The 17,955-nt window shown below is 42.4% G+C and overlaps 1 protein-coding gene across 2 annotated transcripts in view; it reads right to left on the bottom strand.

Annotated features, from left to right (window-relative positions):
- Positions 1-2,387: 2,387 nt before the first annotated feature.
- Positions 2,388-17,955, bottom strand: part of gpr158a (G protein-coupled receptor 158a) — a 59,426-nt gene continuing 43,858 nt past the window's right edge. The window contains exons 6-12 of one of the 2 annotated variants that reach the window (XM_076761401.1): positions 16,547-16,656; positions 15,226-15,464; positions 13,369-13,507; positions 10,013-10,118; positions 9,776-9,922; positions 9,591-9,674; positions 4,035-9,129 (exon numbers count right to left, since the gene is read on the bottom strand). In XM_076761401.1, coding sequence (XP_076617516.1) covers positions 7,252-9,129; positions 9,591-9,674; positions 9,776-9,922; positions 10,013-10,118; positions 13,369-13,507; positions 15,226-15,464; positions 16,547-16,656 — 2,703 coding nt within the window. In that variant the 3' untranslated portion in view covers positions 4,035-7,251. Of the gene's footprint in view, positions 9,130-9,590; positions 9,675-9,775; positions 9,923-10,012; positions 10,119-13,368; positions 13,508-15,225; positions 15,465-16,546; positions 16,657-17,955 lie in introns of both variants that reach the window. The other variant, XM_076761402.1, reaches the window with a different exon arrangement.

The raw sequence follows: 17,955 nt of genomic DNA, 5'->3' as shown, positions 1-17,955 counted from the left end.
AAACTGGTTTTCAATAGAAATACAAGTACACGATTTTTCTTGTCAGGACGGTCATAGAGAGAGAAAACAGACAAAAACTGGCAAAACAAATCCTAATGCCGACCAATGGAGTGTTGGACACGAGAGGTGAGAGCTCAATTAAAACTACCTGCGTTCTCAGGGCTGGCAGGTGCCACACGACTTGTAATGATGTTCCCACACGTGTACATCTACCTGTGTGTGTCCATACACATGTCCCACCAGGTGCACCTCCTCACACACACTCCTTTATGAGTCATGAGTCCACCACGACACACGACACGTCCTCAACATCCCGCCTCCTCCCACCCCTCCCTCCTGACCCTCCCTGCATCTGAAAGACAGATGAGTCAGCGACAAGCGTGCAGGCTTGTGCCAAGTGATCAGCTTCCTCTCATCTCCTGTCCCTCCTCCTCCTCGCCGCCGTCCATCTCTACCCACAGGGCCCTGCCACAAAAAGCTGTGAATCATGCACCGATCACCGTCTGAGGTTTAAAAATAAGTCCTGCCATGCTGGAAGATGCGTCCCGCTGTCCTGCAAAGATAACAAAGAGGCACACAAACAGCCAGCTGTGATCCTCACATGCACCACAGGAGATCCACAGGATGCTGGATGGATCTTTGGCAAGGTGACTGTTTTTTTATTGAGTTTTGACTGGAACAAAGAGTTTATTTCTGTAGAGGTTTGCTAATGCTGTTGTAATGGAAACACAATACAATGTTTTTAAGGCACACCCTTTTCCATACAACACCTGGAGTCCCAAATATTTACCCTCTGTGGGGTCGTTGGATAAGGGACTTGGAGCAGCAGGCAGGTTTAAAGTGCTTCTGCACTGGCTTCACCTTTCAGACCCGCAAGTTGATCCTCAGGAAGGATCTTTTAGTCCTTATTATAACGTCTACAAGAAAAAAAGTTTCAGGGCCTTTAATAGCATACAGATAAACTTTATTGACAAAATCAAGCCATATTTCCACAGAAGAATAAGAGGTATGGTGTTTTTAAAGCAGTAATAGTTTATTTTTGGCCACCTGGGGGCAGCAGAACAACTTATGAAACAACACTGACACATTTCCACCATGTAAAACTGAGAGGAGCTCCAGATTTAGATGATAAGTTTCTGTAGGTTCATCACTACATGCGACCTGGTTCACATTTGCATTTGATATATTATAAAAATATCAATTGTAGCTGTTTTAAGTCTTCTATGTGCTTTTTCTTTGTGATGCAAACTATCCCACCATAATGAATATCATATAGAACATCAATAGTTACTGTGTCTCCTCATCACAGCTTCTGTCTCACTGTTGACTGTTTTCCTCTCTGATGTTCCTCTATTTTAGTTCCCTGCAGCAGCCTGTATTGATCTTCTATTTATTAGGAAGGCTCCAAAACTGCTCATGTAAACAGGAATCAATGCTAACACGTTTGCCTAACACAATGCCCTTTTTACAATGTCATTTTGCTGCATCACTGCCATATTCATAGAGACATAAGTACTTGTGACACTATAGCTTTCACATATTGCTGATCATGCGGAATTTATTGGGTTGAAATATATTAATAGAGCAATAAATTATTTTCCTTTTGGCTCCAGGAATAAATAATTCCACCTTGGCCAATAATTACTCGGGGATTGGATAATAATAACAGCGCTCAGTTTTTCTGCAGGGGTCTGGAGTCAGCATTTGATACCATCTTGTATCTCTCACTTCCTGCAGAGCCTCCATTGATCTCAGTCCAAAAGAGCACAACAAGCCATAAAAGCATTTCAGGACAGTCGCCAAGACGCGCATATCCTAAAGTGGTTATGATGCACGAGGCTTTTAAAGGCCAGGGTTTCTCCAACAGCACGTCTACATGAAGAATAAGCAAACAAACCTGAGACAGGGATGATTACTAAGCACATATGCGTCACTGGAGTGTCTTGTATCAACTTCCCAGCGGGATTAGAAATGTTGTAGTAGGAACACAGTAGAAAAGGGAGTGAAAATTATCCTTGCTTCAAGGTTCTCAGCAGGCACATTTTCAGTTTGAAGTGCAAATCATGACACATTTTGTACTGCAGTAAAACATTCAGGAACACACTGAGCACGCACTTCATTTTCATATAAATATTTATTGCAGAGGAGGTATCTTTTATGTACATGCTATCACAATATAACACAATATAAATCTACCAAATATTCCCATATATTGATGCTATAAGCTTGTCATAGAGCAATAGTCATAACAAGCACATAATACAGTGGGTTAGGGACAGTATCACTCACTATACAACTTGTAACAGTCCATAAAAGATCAATTTTTTTTCTTTTTTGTTCTATCAAGGGCAGTGAAACATCGGTCCTATTTTTTATTTTTTTTTCTTGAATTCATGCAGAAGCCACAAGATTTACGACGTTACAGCATTGAATAGTAGTAGTAGCGATAGTAGTAGTTGTATTTGCCATCGGGTGACTTGGTTTGGTCACAAGAGAAGAGAAGTCAGGTTTAAATGAAAGCAGCTAGCCAACAGAACGCACCATGGTAAAGATCCGATCGGTGGACGAAGAGCTACAGGACACGGCATCGTCTATGTCAAGATGGTACAAGAACAATGGTCTCGATATGCACACCCGAGTACATGGTTGAGGTTCAAACTTTCACTGGTTCATCGATGATACGGCTAAAATACAATGATAATCTCCAGAGAAACAGACAGTAAGACACTGGTTATGTTTGCACAATTTAATACACAGACAGCTATGGACTGACTGAACTGAGGAGTGCTACAGCGAGCGCGCTATCTGAAATTATGCAAATCAAACAACAGAGTAGATTGACTGAGCAGGTGACGTGTTCCATAGTATACTGATGAGATATTGCATTGTTAGTATTTTCTGCTCTGAGACAGTAAAACTGTAATCGTGTTTCCTTTGTGCTCCAACTATCTCTGATCTTGAAATCCCATTGGCCAAGTGTGTGAAAGATTAAAAACAACATAAATAAGTTAATAAGGTGTTCTGACAGCAGAGAGAAATAGCTTCTTTGCTTGAGAGTGTCATAATATATTGCTTTTTTATGGTTCTTTTCTTTGAACAAATGGATTGAATGTGACCGAAATCATAGCCTGTGTGAGCTCACGTGGATATTTTAAAATAATTATCATGAAACAAACATCTCCTCGTTTAAAATAGCTTTCCTACAAGGCCAAAAAAAAAGAGGCTTGATTTAAAAATATACAGCATATTATTCATCACCCAGGGCAGTGAAATCCAATGCGGCAGTGATTCCAAAGACTAAAGTCACTTAAAAATGAAAAAAAGGAGAAGAAAAGGCTTTTGAAATGCCGTTGTTGTCATACCAGGGGTCCCTTGGTATGATCAGGCATCCACACTGCATATGATGAATGTCGCCTAACATCTGGTTCATAAATATCATATAGATCCACTGAAGCATTACAATCAATCCTCGCACGCCGACAGTTCCTCTCAGACGCCGTTCCTAGAGGAGCTCATAAAGCAGAGGTGGTGACAACCCTCACACTGTAAGGCAAACAGTCCACGTTTGAAATATTTCAGACGAGCCCCCCGCAGGCCAGTGGCGGGGGTAATTTCTCAGATGTAGGCCGTAGCATCTGTATCACTGAATCATTTTAATGGAGCCTAGCTGTGGAATCGCGTACATTAAAAACCAACAAGTATTTGTCACGGGGTTATTTTCATTTGAGCTGTGGCAAAGAAATTTAGCGACTGACGAACTGTGTTCTGACTTTCTGACAAGAACTGATTTTTTTTTTCTTTTAACCACGATTAGTAAAAACCCCTACAGAGCTCGGATATTGAGGAATTTGACAGCAATCATAGATAATTACAATCAGTGACAACATTCAGTGATACCATGTAATTCTCACAAGATACCATAAAGTACTGTAGATGCTATATTGATACACAGTTTTCCTCACGACTGTAATTATTGTCAGGTGTTCAACAGTTAAATATAAGTGGGCGATTTCTTTTTCTTTTTTTTTCACTGTAATCCCAGGATGGATAGTGCATGATGAATATTTAGACATTTTGATACAAAACACTGAGGAAATCAAAACCCTCAAAAGGTTCAGTCAGATTATTAATTGATAACCACATTGCTAAATCTAATTCTAACATGATTAGCTTAATTAATCAATTGGGCTTTAGCCTACTTGCATTAAACTAGGAAGAACATGCATCATGATATCTGTGATCTTTCCATACAGACACAAGCTAAGAACTGATGTTTGTCCTTTAATATTTCAAAATATTAAAGTACAAGCATTAAACTCGCATCACATTATGGCCGTACAGTGACAGTATTATTTGACCTAAAGGACAGTTCCACTTTATAAAAACTTGGGTTTTATTTTTGTTATTATGACCATAGTTTGTGTAATTTTCAATAACATTGCTAAGATCTGGAAACAAGGAGACATCCCAAGATACACGACTGCTTAAATGATGAGGAGTAAACAAGCTAACAGTTTAGCCAGATTATCTAAACCACCTGTTTTCATATTAAAAGTGGATGCACACAAATGTCAGAGATAACCTTTGATTTGTTCCAGGCGAGTGAATCGACACCTATGTCTCCAAGTTATGAAGCAGTTTGTGTTGCCTGGTCTTGTGGTCAATTACGACCTTTTCTCTCGGCTGGAGAAACAATGTACTGTTTGCAGCTTTTTAGCTCAAAATAGCGACAATATCTCCCTGTGGAAGAGACGGGAAAATAGCCAAATCAATCTAAAATGGCAACAGAATAATGGTCAGAAAAATGGCCACGTGTACTGATGAGTTCAGGCAATGTCTCCCTTGCAAACAGCAGTTGGCTAACATGACCATTACATCAATTTGAATGCATGAAGTGAAACAAAATCCCAATTCAGTCTGATTATCGAGCTATATTAACCCTTCATTGCACAGGAAAACTGTGTGCAAACACAACTACGGTAAGTATGATAGGTCAAAGTTGAACCAGGAAGTGGATCTTTAAACTGTGATTGAGGTTTAGACCAGACAGGTTCGGTACTCATTCAGTTTTACTGTTGGCTCATCCAACGGCTGCAATTGACTTTAGAGATGTTTCCTTGCTTCCAGGTCTCAGCAAGTACAACATCATTGTTGAGAATTGGAATAATGGCCAAAACTCAAAACAATACATCCAAGTTAGATTAAAGCAATGTTATGCTTAAAGCAGCAGATTTAATAAGCTAAAATGTGAGTGGTGACCTGCTCACCTTTCAGTTTTGGTATTTTGGTGCTGCCAGGACTTGATCACATATGAGACTCCAGAGATTCAGCTCATCAGGCTCGGCATCACATTTTCACTTTAAATTCAATATTGTGTCCGCAGACACACGAATACACACACTTGGTGCAAGCCAACGTAAAGATCCATGCTGGATTCAGAAGCAAAGCTGGTGCAAATTATGTTCTTTTCATCCCCCCAGTAGTTTTCTATCCCTACTTTTTACAGTGTACATATGAGCCTTGTTGACACACATTCATGTTAATGCTGCTCTCATAAATTCTTTACCACCCTGAATGAGCTTCTGGAGATGAAAGCAGGAGAAGGAATGCCTCTGGTATTAAAAAAACAACAACATTATATATTTGTCAACACATTAACTGCTGTAGTTGACAAACCGGTAGGGTCCAGCTACTCTCAATACCTGGTTGTGCATGCTGTTTATATAATTCACCATCACAAAGTGTCGAAGAAGAAGTCATTTGCTTCACTTCAGACTGATACAAGACAATGCTAGTTAGTTAGGCACATACAGTACATCTCTGCAGACATGGAAGCATTTTAATCTGCAGAGAACTACAATTAAATAGATCTAAAGAAAAAAAAAAAGTCTATGTTTGGTCGGTGTGTGATATCCTGTGACATTGTGCCATGAGGTTGAAAATAAGAAGACTAAATGTACAAGAAGAACAGAGTCTGTCCTCAGGTCTTAAAGTTCCCATGAAACAGCTAACAGACTGCTATTCGATTCCACATATTTGCATGGTTCCTGAAAAACAGAAAGGAAGGGAGGAACTCGGATGTTGATTGGCATTCACAATAGCCAAGAGCACTGAATATGCGTCACGACCCCCAGCCATGCAGCCAGAGGTCCTATTAGCTAACTCTTCCCAGCTTGGGATCTCGGTTCGACCGGGACTGTAGGACAGCCTCAGAGTCCAAGGGAGGCCAGTTGGACATCAGGGGATACAGTACCGAGCTGGTTTGCTTGCTGGGTTTGGCTACTGGCACCCCAGGGCTGAGTCAGCTAATAGCACCATCAGTCGCACAGCTAACTGAGCTAAGTAGCTAATGGAAGCTACGGTTAGCAGCGTTAAGTTAAACTATCTGTCCATCAGAAAGCTCCATGAACCACTGAGAGTTGAGGCAGAGGAGGACATCAGAGGGAAAACCAGAAATAAAATATGAATCAGTTTCTCCCAAATCAGTGAAAAAGTTTTTAGTTGTGTTTTTGTACAAGTTCTAAAGTTGTATTTTTGCACAGTAATCAGTGAAAATACCTACAAAATGACTCTTTTGACATTGTTGGACCAGACATTGGCGTATATGTGGCAATCAGCACAAGACACGTGATTAAAAAGCTTTTGATTTCATGGGAACTTTAATTTATGGAGTTGGCTAAAGTGCTATAGACTAATTTCCTCCTTTCCACCGTGCCAGGAGTTGGACACAAATTAATAAATTAACTTAACCGCCAGAGGACCGACATCGCTCTTTGCAAATGTTCCTGTATTCTTTGGCTTTCACTTTTGCTGTTTTGTATCTTGAATTTCAACTTCTTTTTCTTGACACCTCCTGTTGTCACGTCATCCTAATCCATTAAGAGATGATGATGCACAAAAGGAACCATGTTGACTGAATAAGAACATGATAAATGCAGATTAATCAACATTGCTCATGAAGTGAAAAGGCTGAATCAAAAGTTGCATAATTAGTCTAAGATTTATCTTCAGGATTTTCCTGTAATAATCTGGAATGCTCATCATTACTTTGCTTGTTTTTTTGTACATTTTCCTTATTTTCAAAATAGGTAAAACAGGAACAAAACCTCGGAAAGGAAGGCAACTTGTGGAACTTGATCAACTTTTCTTCCAAGTCACCGTAATAATAGTAAAAGGTAATATTTAACGATTTCAACGTGAAAAAAGTATACATCAATAACTTTAATTTCAGTGGTCCATTAAGGTTTAGTGTCATGCCTTTTTGCTCGATGTGCTGTCCTCAAAGTCCCAGGGACAAACATCTGCCTTCTTAGCAGCACTTCCAACCCCGCCTTTAGGATTGCTCTGTTTCCCGACAGAAGCGCCTTTGTCTGTACCTTTTTTATCTGACGTATCCTCAAAATCCCATGGACAGACTTCCGCCGGCTTTGCTTTGGCTGCTCCAACATTCGCACTTCTCCTTTTTTCTACCATTGGCACTTCCTGATGACTCTCTACGTCCCACGGGCATACCTCAGCCATTTTTTGTTGGCTCACATTTTTCTCTGAAGATTTACTCTTGTCCTTAGCTTTTGTTCTACTTTTCTCATCATCAGCGTCTTTTGATTTCTCTTTCTCAACTGTTCTTGTGGAAGGGGCACCCTTCTTTTTTGAAGGGGAATCCTTGTTTTTGGATGCTCGAGAGGGACTAGGTGTCCTCTGTCCAGAACTTGGAGATACGGCAGTGCTGTCGTAGTCCCATGGACATACATCAGCTTTTGTAGATGGTGGCTGGAGTGAGCCTCCTGTTTTGGATGGATCTGAAAGGGTACTTCTCCCTTTCCCATCCACAGGAGAGATACCTTTTCTTTGTTTTGTCATATCTGGTGAATGAGGTAAGTCTGCTGTCTTTTGGGCCTCTTCGAAATCCCATGGACAAACCTCTACTCGATGTGCTTTGAAGCTCTCTGTTGCACTGTGAGGCTGCTGAGTATTGGCAGGTTTGCTTGCTTGACTGTGTAGTTGTTGCTTTGAGCCTTCCACTTGACTGCTTTGACTTTCACTTCCATCTTCCCATGGACATACATCTGCTCGTACAGCAGTTGTCCTCTGAATTTCCTTTGAATGCCTGCCACTCGATGGAGATTGATCCGAACCTTTCTGCTTCTGCTGCTGAGATTTGCCTCCCTTGGTGCTACCTCCGTGAACTGTTGTGGTTTCCTTTGGTGCTATGGAAACATGCTTTTGGACCTTGTTTTCAGACGGAGTTGGGAGATCCTCCACTTCCCAGGGACACACTTCTGAGAGGTCATAGAGGTCCTTTCCTTTGGCTGGATCAGAAAAGATTACAGGCTGGCTGCCACCTACTGGCTGTTTCATGATCCTGCCTTTCGTTGCACTCTGTTTGTACTCAACCGACTGGCTGATAATCATCTTGGGTTGGCATTCATTTTCTGGCTCTGCATTGGGCTTTGTGTCTTTGCTCTTTGGCTGGCTCTTCTTATTGCTGTCCTCCGTGCTCTGGGTCTTTCCGGTCAAGCCTAAAGTCTTCTCTTTGGCACTGGCGATGACACTGAGGGATTTCTGCAGCATGGACGCTCTAGGATGAATTGGCTTCTTGTCTGCAGTGAGGTTATGGGCACTGGCTGACTTGCAGACCAAGGGAACTGATTCTGTAGATTCACTGGGAACATTTATATTCTCACTTGACTTCTTCTTGACCAACTTCTTGCCCATAAGTGTATCCAGGAGGGATCCCTCTGCAGTTGTCACATCCATCTTGTCTGTGGCTGAGCTGTTGGAGTCTTCACTCTGGTCACGGACGTGATCGTAGCTGCTGTGGGACTTCTTGAGGGAGAATACTTTATTCTTTAGCGTCTCCTCCTTTGCTGGCTTTGCTGTGTGCGCTGGATCAAAGGGGTTCTTCTTCAACATGCAGATGCTGTTACGGTTGCTCCCGTGTTCTCCAGCCTCCTTGTCTTCGCGGCTGCATTGCCGGTGGACCGATTCTGGAATCTCAGTGATACGTCTCATCAGCGAGCGACCCAACCCTTTTTTAGAGCTCCGCTTCTTCTGCAGATGAGGGTTGTTTGCCAGCATCTTCTTCCTCTTGTAAATCTCCAATTGGGAATAAAGTTTCTTCAGCTCCTCCTACACATTGGACAGATGCAAAGTGATCAGTGATCTGCTTAGAACAAGTAATTCTAACCATACAGCTTAAAAAAGGGATTTCTAATCAAGACACTGTTACAAAAAAGCGGGCATTCTACTGCACAGAGAACATGCAGTACAGATTCATGACACGTAACTACAAATGGCTGTTAAATGATGCACTACGGATTATCACATGCGTGCTGCAAAAAGCAAAGACAGGACAGTCTTGGACAGCATCAAATAGGGAAACGGAGTGTGTAATGTTAGGTCTGAAACAGCCTCTGAGCTCAGGTCTTGAATTAATCGTATTTCTGTCTCTATGCCCATCCGATACCATGAATGCTCTCAAGTAGCAGGATGTTTTCATGAGATCACGCCCTCTGGTAAATAGGCTTGCCCAAATCTTTTGGTAAAGAGACTTCTTCAGCTCTAACAGACAAACAGAAATCTCTGCTCACGTTGGTACGTTTTTCCCAAAGACTGTCGCAAGACCTTACGCCACAGCCATTAATAGAACTGAGATGGCCCATTTCTTCAGGTGTCTGCAATAAAAAACTGCCATGGCTCAGTATTTTTGGAGGAGTCAAAAGATTTCACCAGGTTATACAATGGGAAATGGATGGTTCAAGGAAACACTGCATACCCGAATGTCCTCAGGATCCAGACTGTGTTCACTCCACGCTGATGTGATGCTACTATTGAGATACGACCCAGAGCGACCCATGTCCAGCTCGTCCTCATAGGCCTCAGAGGCTATATCATCTCTCATGTGGGTGCCGGCAAACAGGAACTGGTGGAGTGCCATAAAACAAAGAACTGGTTGTTGCAATTGTAAAGTACTTCTTGTAGAGTAACGTGGAAAAGGACTTGTCAGGTTTACCTTTGGGATGAGCAGGAGACCCAGTGTGACTGTTACGGTTAAGTGAGTGTGGGTGAAGAACAGTAGCAGCATCCAGTCTGGATGGAGCTCTGGAGCAAGAGTGAACCTGTCAGGATGTAAAGAGAAAACAGAGAGGAAAGATATACAGGACGTGAGAACAGGGAAAACAGAGAAATCAAATGTAGTTTAATGAATACATAGCAGGGACGTCCAATGTTTGGCTAATGATAATCATATCTCTCACTGCCAACAGAATGCATTACTATCATTACACTACAGTATGTAGAATAATAATATTGCAGAGTCATTAATCAAGCTGCTCAACCTGTTCATGTTCATTGACGGTGTATTTTAGTATCTGTGCTTACATTTTTTCCAGTACAAGACTTTTGTAGACTCATCCGAAGCATCTTTATGATAGCTGATTGTCAAACTCCAAACGTGGCAGTAAATGCAGCGAAGTATGACTAAATTATGCTGCGATATTCATACACGTTGCTCTGTCTGCAGTAAACCTCTTAGATACAGATGGAGCCCAGAAAGACGGAGATCAGCAGACTTAATGTGTTTTCAGCCAAAGCAGATTTATACACTGTCTGTCCAGGCGTCAATTCCACTGACTCATATAATGTTCCACTTGGGTGATCCTTCTGCCAGCAAGGACACAATATTTCCCTCGTTCTTTCAATTGGATTCACAATAAAGGGGAGCGACCTTGATCTGGTCACAAGATTGGGCCTATTTATACATCAGACAGTAATACAGTGGGCTGACTGTGGCGCAGCAGTTGGTGGAAAATGAGATAATTACTGGCAGAAACAATAGCAGTGCAGGGAACAGCTTCAGCCTTTCATTTAAAAAGAACTAACAGGCTTTCAGCATAGTGAGACCTCATGTGCACCAACAATATGAAGGTATGTCCTGTCAGATGCTAATATAACCACCAGAGAGCCTCTATGCAAGCAAATGTCATCTAGCAGGCTCATTACGCTGTTGAAGTTGGCAAATGGCTAATTAACGAACAGTTACTGTGGTAATAGCTTAGAGGCATGAATGAAGGCAAAGGTCCAGCATATGAAATGTCCCAAAGCTTTGAAGTCTTCCCTCATTCATGTTTTGTGAGCAGTTTCTGTGCAGATGAGGATTTAATAACCTTGGCATGCTGTCTCCTCTCAGCCTGCAGCGTCTCAGTGAAACACTCCTCATCACTCACGCCTCGACCCCCAGCCATTACAATCCCTTCATTTTCTCTCGGCTTCAAATTCACACCTGGACCGGGCTAAAACCTGATGACTATCGCAGCGACAAAGGCAGCCTGAGCTTTAACAGGTCACTGTGGGATCACATAGCAGGTTCTGTGAGTATCACAAATGGACGCCAGATGCCTCTAACAAGCCCCAGTGTACACCGTGGTCTCTGGTGGCAGCCAGTCAGGATAACTAGCCACACCAAGCAACTTTCCAATTTATTCTGGGTCTCATTTGGCCTTTTTCTGCAGAGAAAACCTCACAACAAGGCTGAGGAGGCAGATAAAAGGAGTTGGCAAAGAAATTATGAAGAAAAAGATGTTCAAACACCATCAAAACTGTTAAAAACTTCTTCCAATTAACTATCTGGTTATATGTCGATGATACACAATTTATTGGTAATGGATGCTAACTGATAACTGGAATATGGCTTCTATTAATTCAAGCTATTTATGCCGTCTTGAAAAAAAAACATAAATCATTCTGACATGGTTCATTAGCGAATAATGTGATGGAGCTGAGCTCTCAATTAAGGAGGCTCCAGCCTGGAATGTCTGTGGCGGTGTCAGCTAAAACGTCTCATTTATTAACTGCACGGTTCAGCTATTTGACATGTACACTGGAGGGAGAGGGACGGTTTCACTGCAATATAAAACAACTCCCACATGAACAGAGCCTCACGCGGTAGCCTATACGTGATGGAAATGAGACAATCTACTGGAGGACATACATGTCAAAATGACAAGAGCAGAGATCAAATGAAAGACTGTGATATTAAATGCGGAGCTAGTAAATGTGGAGCATGAAAGTGAAAGTGAAAGCCTCTGCATGCTGAAGAGGATGTTTCTGTTAGTAATTATTTTTCATCATTACTGAATCAGTTCACTGACTTGATGGCTCTTTTCTACTTTGCCATTATTCTCTATTTGTAACTATAAAGTCAATTTCAGTTTCTCAAGTCGAAGACACATCGTAACTTCATTCATGAGTATTTCTTGTCACAGTACTGTACAAGTGAAGCAAATGGAACAGCATGTGACTGATATTAGGAAATATGTTGATGGTACAGCAGCTGGAAAGAGCAGAAGTCTCAGAGACGAAGTAAGACCAATTATCTGCATGGACAGATACCACGAAAGATCAGTGATGATGTGGACTAACCTTTTAACCCTCAGAACCTGCAACCTGTCGGCAGTTTTTTCATTTCTGACGGTCACTGAGCAAATCGTGCAGCAAATGCCTCTTTCAGTGAAAATCCAAGCTTAAAATAGTGGAACTGTATCAAAATTACTTTCGTCTGAATGTCTTGTTTAAAATTTCACCAAAATTTGCATGAACCAGATCCTGTAAAAACATTAAATTCTGTGCTCTTCAGCACAACTGGGAAACCCTGAGTGACTTGTCAAAGTCGACTGAAGTGCAGGCTGTGTTTACACAGAGCAGAGAGGAGGGATGAAAGCGCCTACAGACCCCCCTCTTTTTCCAATATCGGTAACTCTTGTCGGCACCCGCAAAGACGTTGTAGATTCAACATTTTTTTTTTTTAATATTTGTTGAATAAATTATCAAAGAAATTCAACTTGCATTTTTTCTTCTTTAAGATTTATGGTAGTTTAACTGTGTTACACTACATACAAGACGTTTTTGAGTTCTAGCCCTGATTGGGCTGTTTCCATAGAGGTGCAGGACTAATAGACCACAGTGAATACAAAGGTGACAAAAAAAATGGCCAGGAACTGCTTGGGGTTCAGATTCGCTTGAGTCTTTTTAAAGGTGCAGTGTTTGGGATTTAGTGGCATCTAGCACTGAACTGAATACCTCTAGCCTGGTGGCTACGAAAACATGTGTAAAGAATGAAAGGCGCTCTGCAAAGCCAGTGTTTGGTTTGCCCTGTGGAAGAGGACTTACTGCCTCTGTAGATATAAAGAGCTCATTCTAAGGCAACAGATATTCTTATTTTTAGATGTTCATGCATGAATGAAAGCATAACTATAAATATTATGTTCCATTTCTGCCAATAACCCTCCCTAAATCCCACACAGAGGACCTTTAATTGACATACACCCTCTAAGGAATCCGGACCACATCACAAGGAGGAGAAGCCGTTACCTGATGACATAGAATATCGCTGACAGGACGAGTTCGTTGTGAACAGCGATGGCCATGTAGCGAGGCTCGTGGAACGCCGACGGCACCGTCCTCACAGCGTAACACAGGTAGACCGCCCACAGCAGGAAGAGGAACTCAGCTGTGAAGCAGCGAGAAGGAAGCAGTGAACACAATGAGCGAGCCGAGAAATAATGTCTACGCAGTGCAAAGGCTTTACGGGCCGAGCAGCCACTTCACAGTTCAGCGCTCTCATCTCAAACCGTTGTGCAAGACATGTATACAGGAAAGTGCCCTGTTCAACAGCAGCTATCAAACCTATTTGTAACAGCTGTGGTTGTTTTCTCTGGACAACAAATGAATCCCCGAGCACCTCCATGGCAACTACATGTAATGTCTCCTTGGTAGCCAACCCCACAGCAATAAACATGATGCTTTTCCATGAAAACCCGGTGCCATTATTCTGACATCTATGGTGCTGTCTGCTTGAACCGTGGAGCTGTCAGGTGAATCACACGTATTCTTCACAACAGGGACGACAGTGAGCGATAGATGCAATGGGCCACTCATAGAAATGTGATTTGTTAGGGCTGTGTGAGGGCATGTGATGGTCAAAATATCTTTAAATGAATGACAGGAGATCTGCAGTGCACCAGAATATTCAAGAGACTCAGCTTTTCTAGGTTGATTTCACCTAAATGCATCAGCAAAATCTTCCTCTTCTTAACCATTTTTGGTTTTATTTGAGCTCCAAAACTTAAAAGCTTGACTCTTTTAGCTAGTTCAGAGCGTCTAACAACACCTGACCAGCAGCCAAAGCATTTTTTACTTTTCTTATTACAAATCTATAAAGCATTAATAAATAATTTATTAGCCATGAAAAAATTCACAAGTTACAATTTCCAGACCTTTTATAAGTGGTGCCTCACTGAAAAGCTGTACAACTATTCACTTGTTTTAAGAAAAGAAGACATTAAAAGACTCAGTTACTGAATAAAATGATTTGAGCTTAAGGAGGTTTTTACAGTGTATGAAGCAAAGCTCCACAGCATAAAAAATGCTGGTGGGTCAGCAAGAATATGAGAGAACTGTATTTAAAGGGAATATAATATTTCAGATTAAATGAGAGTTTTGTTGTGCATACTTGGACTAAACTGGTTCGGAACTACCTTTCTTGGATGTAAAATGAATTAGACCACTGACTGTGAGGGTTTGCAGGTGCGGATTTCTAAATCGGTAATTTATGACCAGTACGCAGGTGACGTCAGAGCTGACTCGCACCTCCCTATTACCGGCCTATTTTTACCTCCTAATAAGCAGGATGAAAATGCGCCTTCAGTATGGAGTATCACAGCATGCAGGCTCCACTGGGGGTCCATCTGTTTTCCCAGAAGTCAAAGAGGACCTTGGTTCCTTCTCATGAAGCCTGAGTCAGCAGATGTAAGATAGCATGCAGATTTCCTCAACTCGAGATGCCGCTCCCCTCAGAGCATCTCTTTGATTTCTCATCTGTTTTCATCGGCTGCTGGTTGCCCTCTCCTCCGTGCACAACGCAGGCAAACATCCAAAAGTGTAGCACCGGTGGAGAGGATTAATGTCTACTTTTGGGAAATGTAAGAGCATTGCCAAATGTAGATGGAGGCAAGCTGTCTTACTCATCCAACTTATCCTTCACCTTCACTTTCCTCACTCTTTTCCCGTCTCTCTCACTCTCTTTGAACTGCAAATGCTTCCACGCCTAACAAATTACTTCTTGATTTTATGCCATGAATACCTCAAATAACCCACGTTTTCTCACTGTGATACACACACACACACACACAGTTCAGTGTATATTCAGAGGGCAGCAACAGGGCTTACCGACAGCCATCATGTAGTCCCAGCGATCCAGCAGGCACATGCTGAACTGCAGCCCATCGGGCGTGTAGCCCACGTCGATGAGAGCCAACTTTCTGTCCGGGATCTGACAGACGGCAGATGTCCAAGCCACCAGGAACCAGCAGACGATGAGGAGGATGATGCCCAGCAGACGCAACACTCGGCAGCTGGTCATATAGGGGATCCTCTGGGCTGTGCGGGACAGGAAAACCTTCAGCACCCTGTGGGGGGAGGTGAGAAGCTGAGTTTAAGAGCGTTACGAAAAATAAACTGTCGTCATGGTAGTTTATGGCAGGATAATTTTGAGCAGTAAAGATGGCACCAATACACCAAAACTTTGAGAGTTTTCTTAATGGCAGAACAAAAGCATTGGTCATTTGTCCGAAATGTTTGTTTTGTGTTCTCAGAAACAGGAGAAGGACATTGGTTGTAATTTTTCCCTTCAGTTCTGATATAATGCAAAGCAGCAGCAACGTTCAGCTCTGAAATGCATCATTATGCCGAGCTATCTGTCCACACGACGGTACGTAGCTTTAAAGTCACAGACAAACACACAGACTCACAGGAATTGAACTGTGCTCAAACTCACGACCAGCCGTTGCTATTCTTAGGCTCTGCCCTTCACCCACATTGATGAAGTGTCCACTGCGCTCCCCACTAATGAGCCCCCCATCAAAAATTGATCTGTGCGATATGTTAACTTGCACCTCTAAGGGTTTACTCGGCTCGCATTAGCCGCATCCTCTTAATCAGCATCTTCATTAGGCCTTTTTGACAGATTCACCTGACAAAAAGCCCCACAGATGAACAATTCAAGCGCATTACTTTAAATACAGCAGACCCCCTGTCTCATTATCGGCTGCTCGGTGCTGGATAACCCCCTCTTGTCTCTCCCTCGGTGTATCCTCCAGCAGTCCTCTCCCGTCCTCTGATCTCAAACATTTGTCTCTCGGTTTGTCTCTTGCCAACCATCATTCAGTACTACGTTATATATGGAGATCATCTGGGGGCCAGAGCACCCTGTGTTTTCTTAATTACTTTTACTTGGCATTTCCCTCCACCACTTAATGAGGAAGTGAATCCACCCCTAAACATGTGCAGCAGTGTAGTCTGGTGATGAATTAGCTGAGAAACAGCTCGACACTTCATAAAGCTCATACTTTTACAAGGAATTAAGATGTGAGACGCAGTGTAATTGCACTGAAAGAGGTCAATGTAATCCAATTTCCAGCATTTCCTGGAATGGAAAGCGATGTTGGACAAATGGTTTTGTGCAGATGTGTGCATGATGCGTGTGTATTACCTGTATAACTTAAGAGTCACTGTCCCGTAGACAGTAGCAAAACCGAGCAGTCGAACCCATCGCAGCAGGATGCAGCGGAAAACACTCGGCTGGAAATAAAGAATCCCAACCTGCAAGAGGACAGAAGAAGCCTGAAATAACAGGAGTTGTGTAAACAAACAAAGTAAGACTCAAACAGCGAGTGTTTTCCATCATCTAAAACCTGCTGCCAGGCTCTCAGCTCAGACCATTTGTGAAGGAAACCTCCTCCTAATGTGCACATGGTGAGCTATACCCTCACAATAACCACCGCACCTCACTGCTTATCCTCTTAACTGCCTTAAATACACTACAGCGGTGCAGCCAACGCCTGATGTCCTTTCAAGTCGCACATGGAAACAAGTCCTTAACATGCAGCCATTGCATAATACAGCTGTTAAGCATTTTTGAATGTACTGTGTGCAGGATGATGTCTACGATTTAATGGATGAGAGGCTCAGAAAGAGGAAAATGAAGATTTTGTTTGGTTGAATTTTACTCACACTGCTGCTTTAAAAAATTTACTGTTGAGTTGTGATGACTATGACTATCAGTACTACTACCCGTACTGCTACTACTACAACTATTACCATGATCAATGGTGGTAAAACCTTATTTGCAGAACCATTTTCTCACTAAATTCCCACAAGATACATCAAAGTGAAAATCCCTGAAATGCTTTGACCATAATAGTTAAAACAAGATTAACAGTGAAGTGCACTGTCATTTTTCCTTGGCATGACTCAAAAAACTAATCCATCCGAGCCTGCTAACATCATGCAAAGCTTGCCCTTGAGACAAAGAGGAGGGCATCCACCCATGTTTGCTACAAAGACCCAGAAACACACTGAAATGGTGCCCAACCAAGCCGACAAGAAAAAACACTGACGGTCTTCCAAAAACATAACAAGCACCAAAACAAACACACAAAAAAAGGAAGAAACAAACATCTGAGGCAACATAATTATCTGCCGGTTGCAGATGTGCAGCGATTTCCCCTGTGGGATTGTTAATGTTAATCGGATTAGCCGAGGCATTATTACGTTCCCTCAGGCTGTGGACAAGACGCAGGCATGTGGATATTTTTGCTCGCTAGGTTTGAGTCAGTCGAGGGACACGGAGGACCCCGTGGGAGAAAGGGTGGCCCACATCCTCATCTGCTCGCAGACGCCGGCCGACCAAACACAGAAACTTCTGAATCAAACAAGCTCGCTCCAGTTGACTCAGCTTTGCAAAGGGAATGTGGCGCAGAGCAAATAATGAATAAACGAGTGCTCGGTTGTTAATATTAAATGCAGACAGGGTGTTTCATGCTGAATTGTACTCCAGGGAGGATGGAAAAGCCTCTGAAACTAGACTGCAGACTATCCACGTGCATCCAAAACTCACCA

This window comes from Chaetodon auriga, chromosome 21 (genome assembly GCF_051107435.1).
Source record: "Chaetodon auriga isolate fChaAug3 chromosome 21, fChaAug3.hap1, whole genome shotgun sequence".
NCBI classification, from domain to species: domain Eukaryota; kingdom Metazoa; phylum Chordata; class Actinopteri; order Chaetodontiformes; family Chaetodontidae; genus Chaetodon; species Chaetodon auriga.
This window is presented reverse-complemented; position numbering and strand designations above follow the sequence as displayed.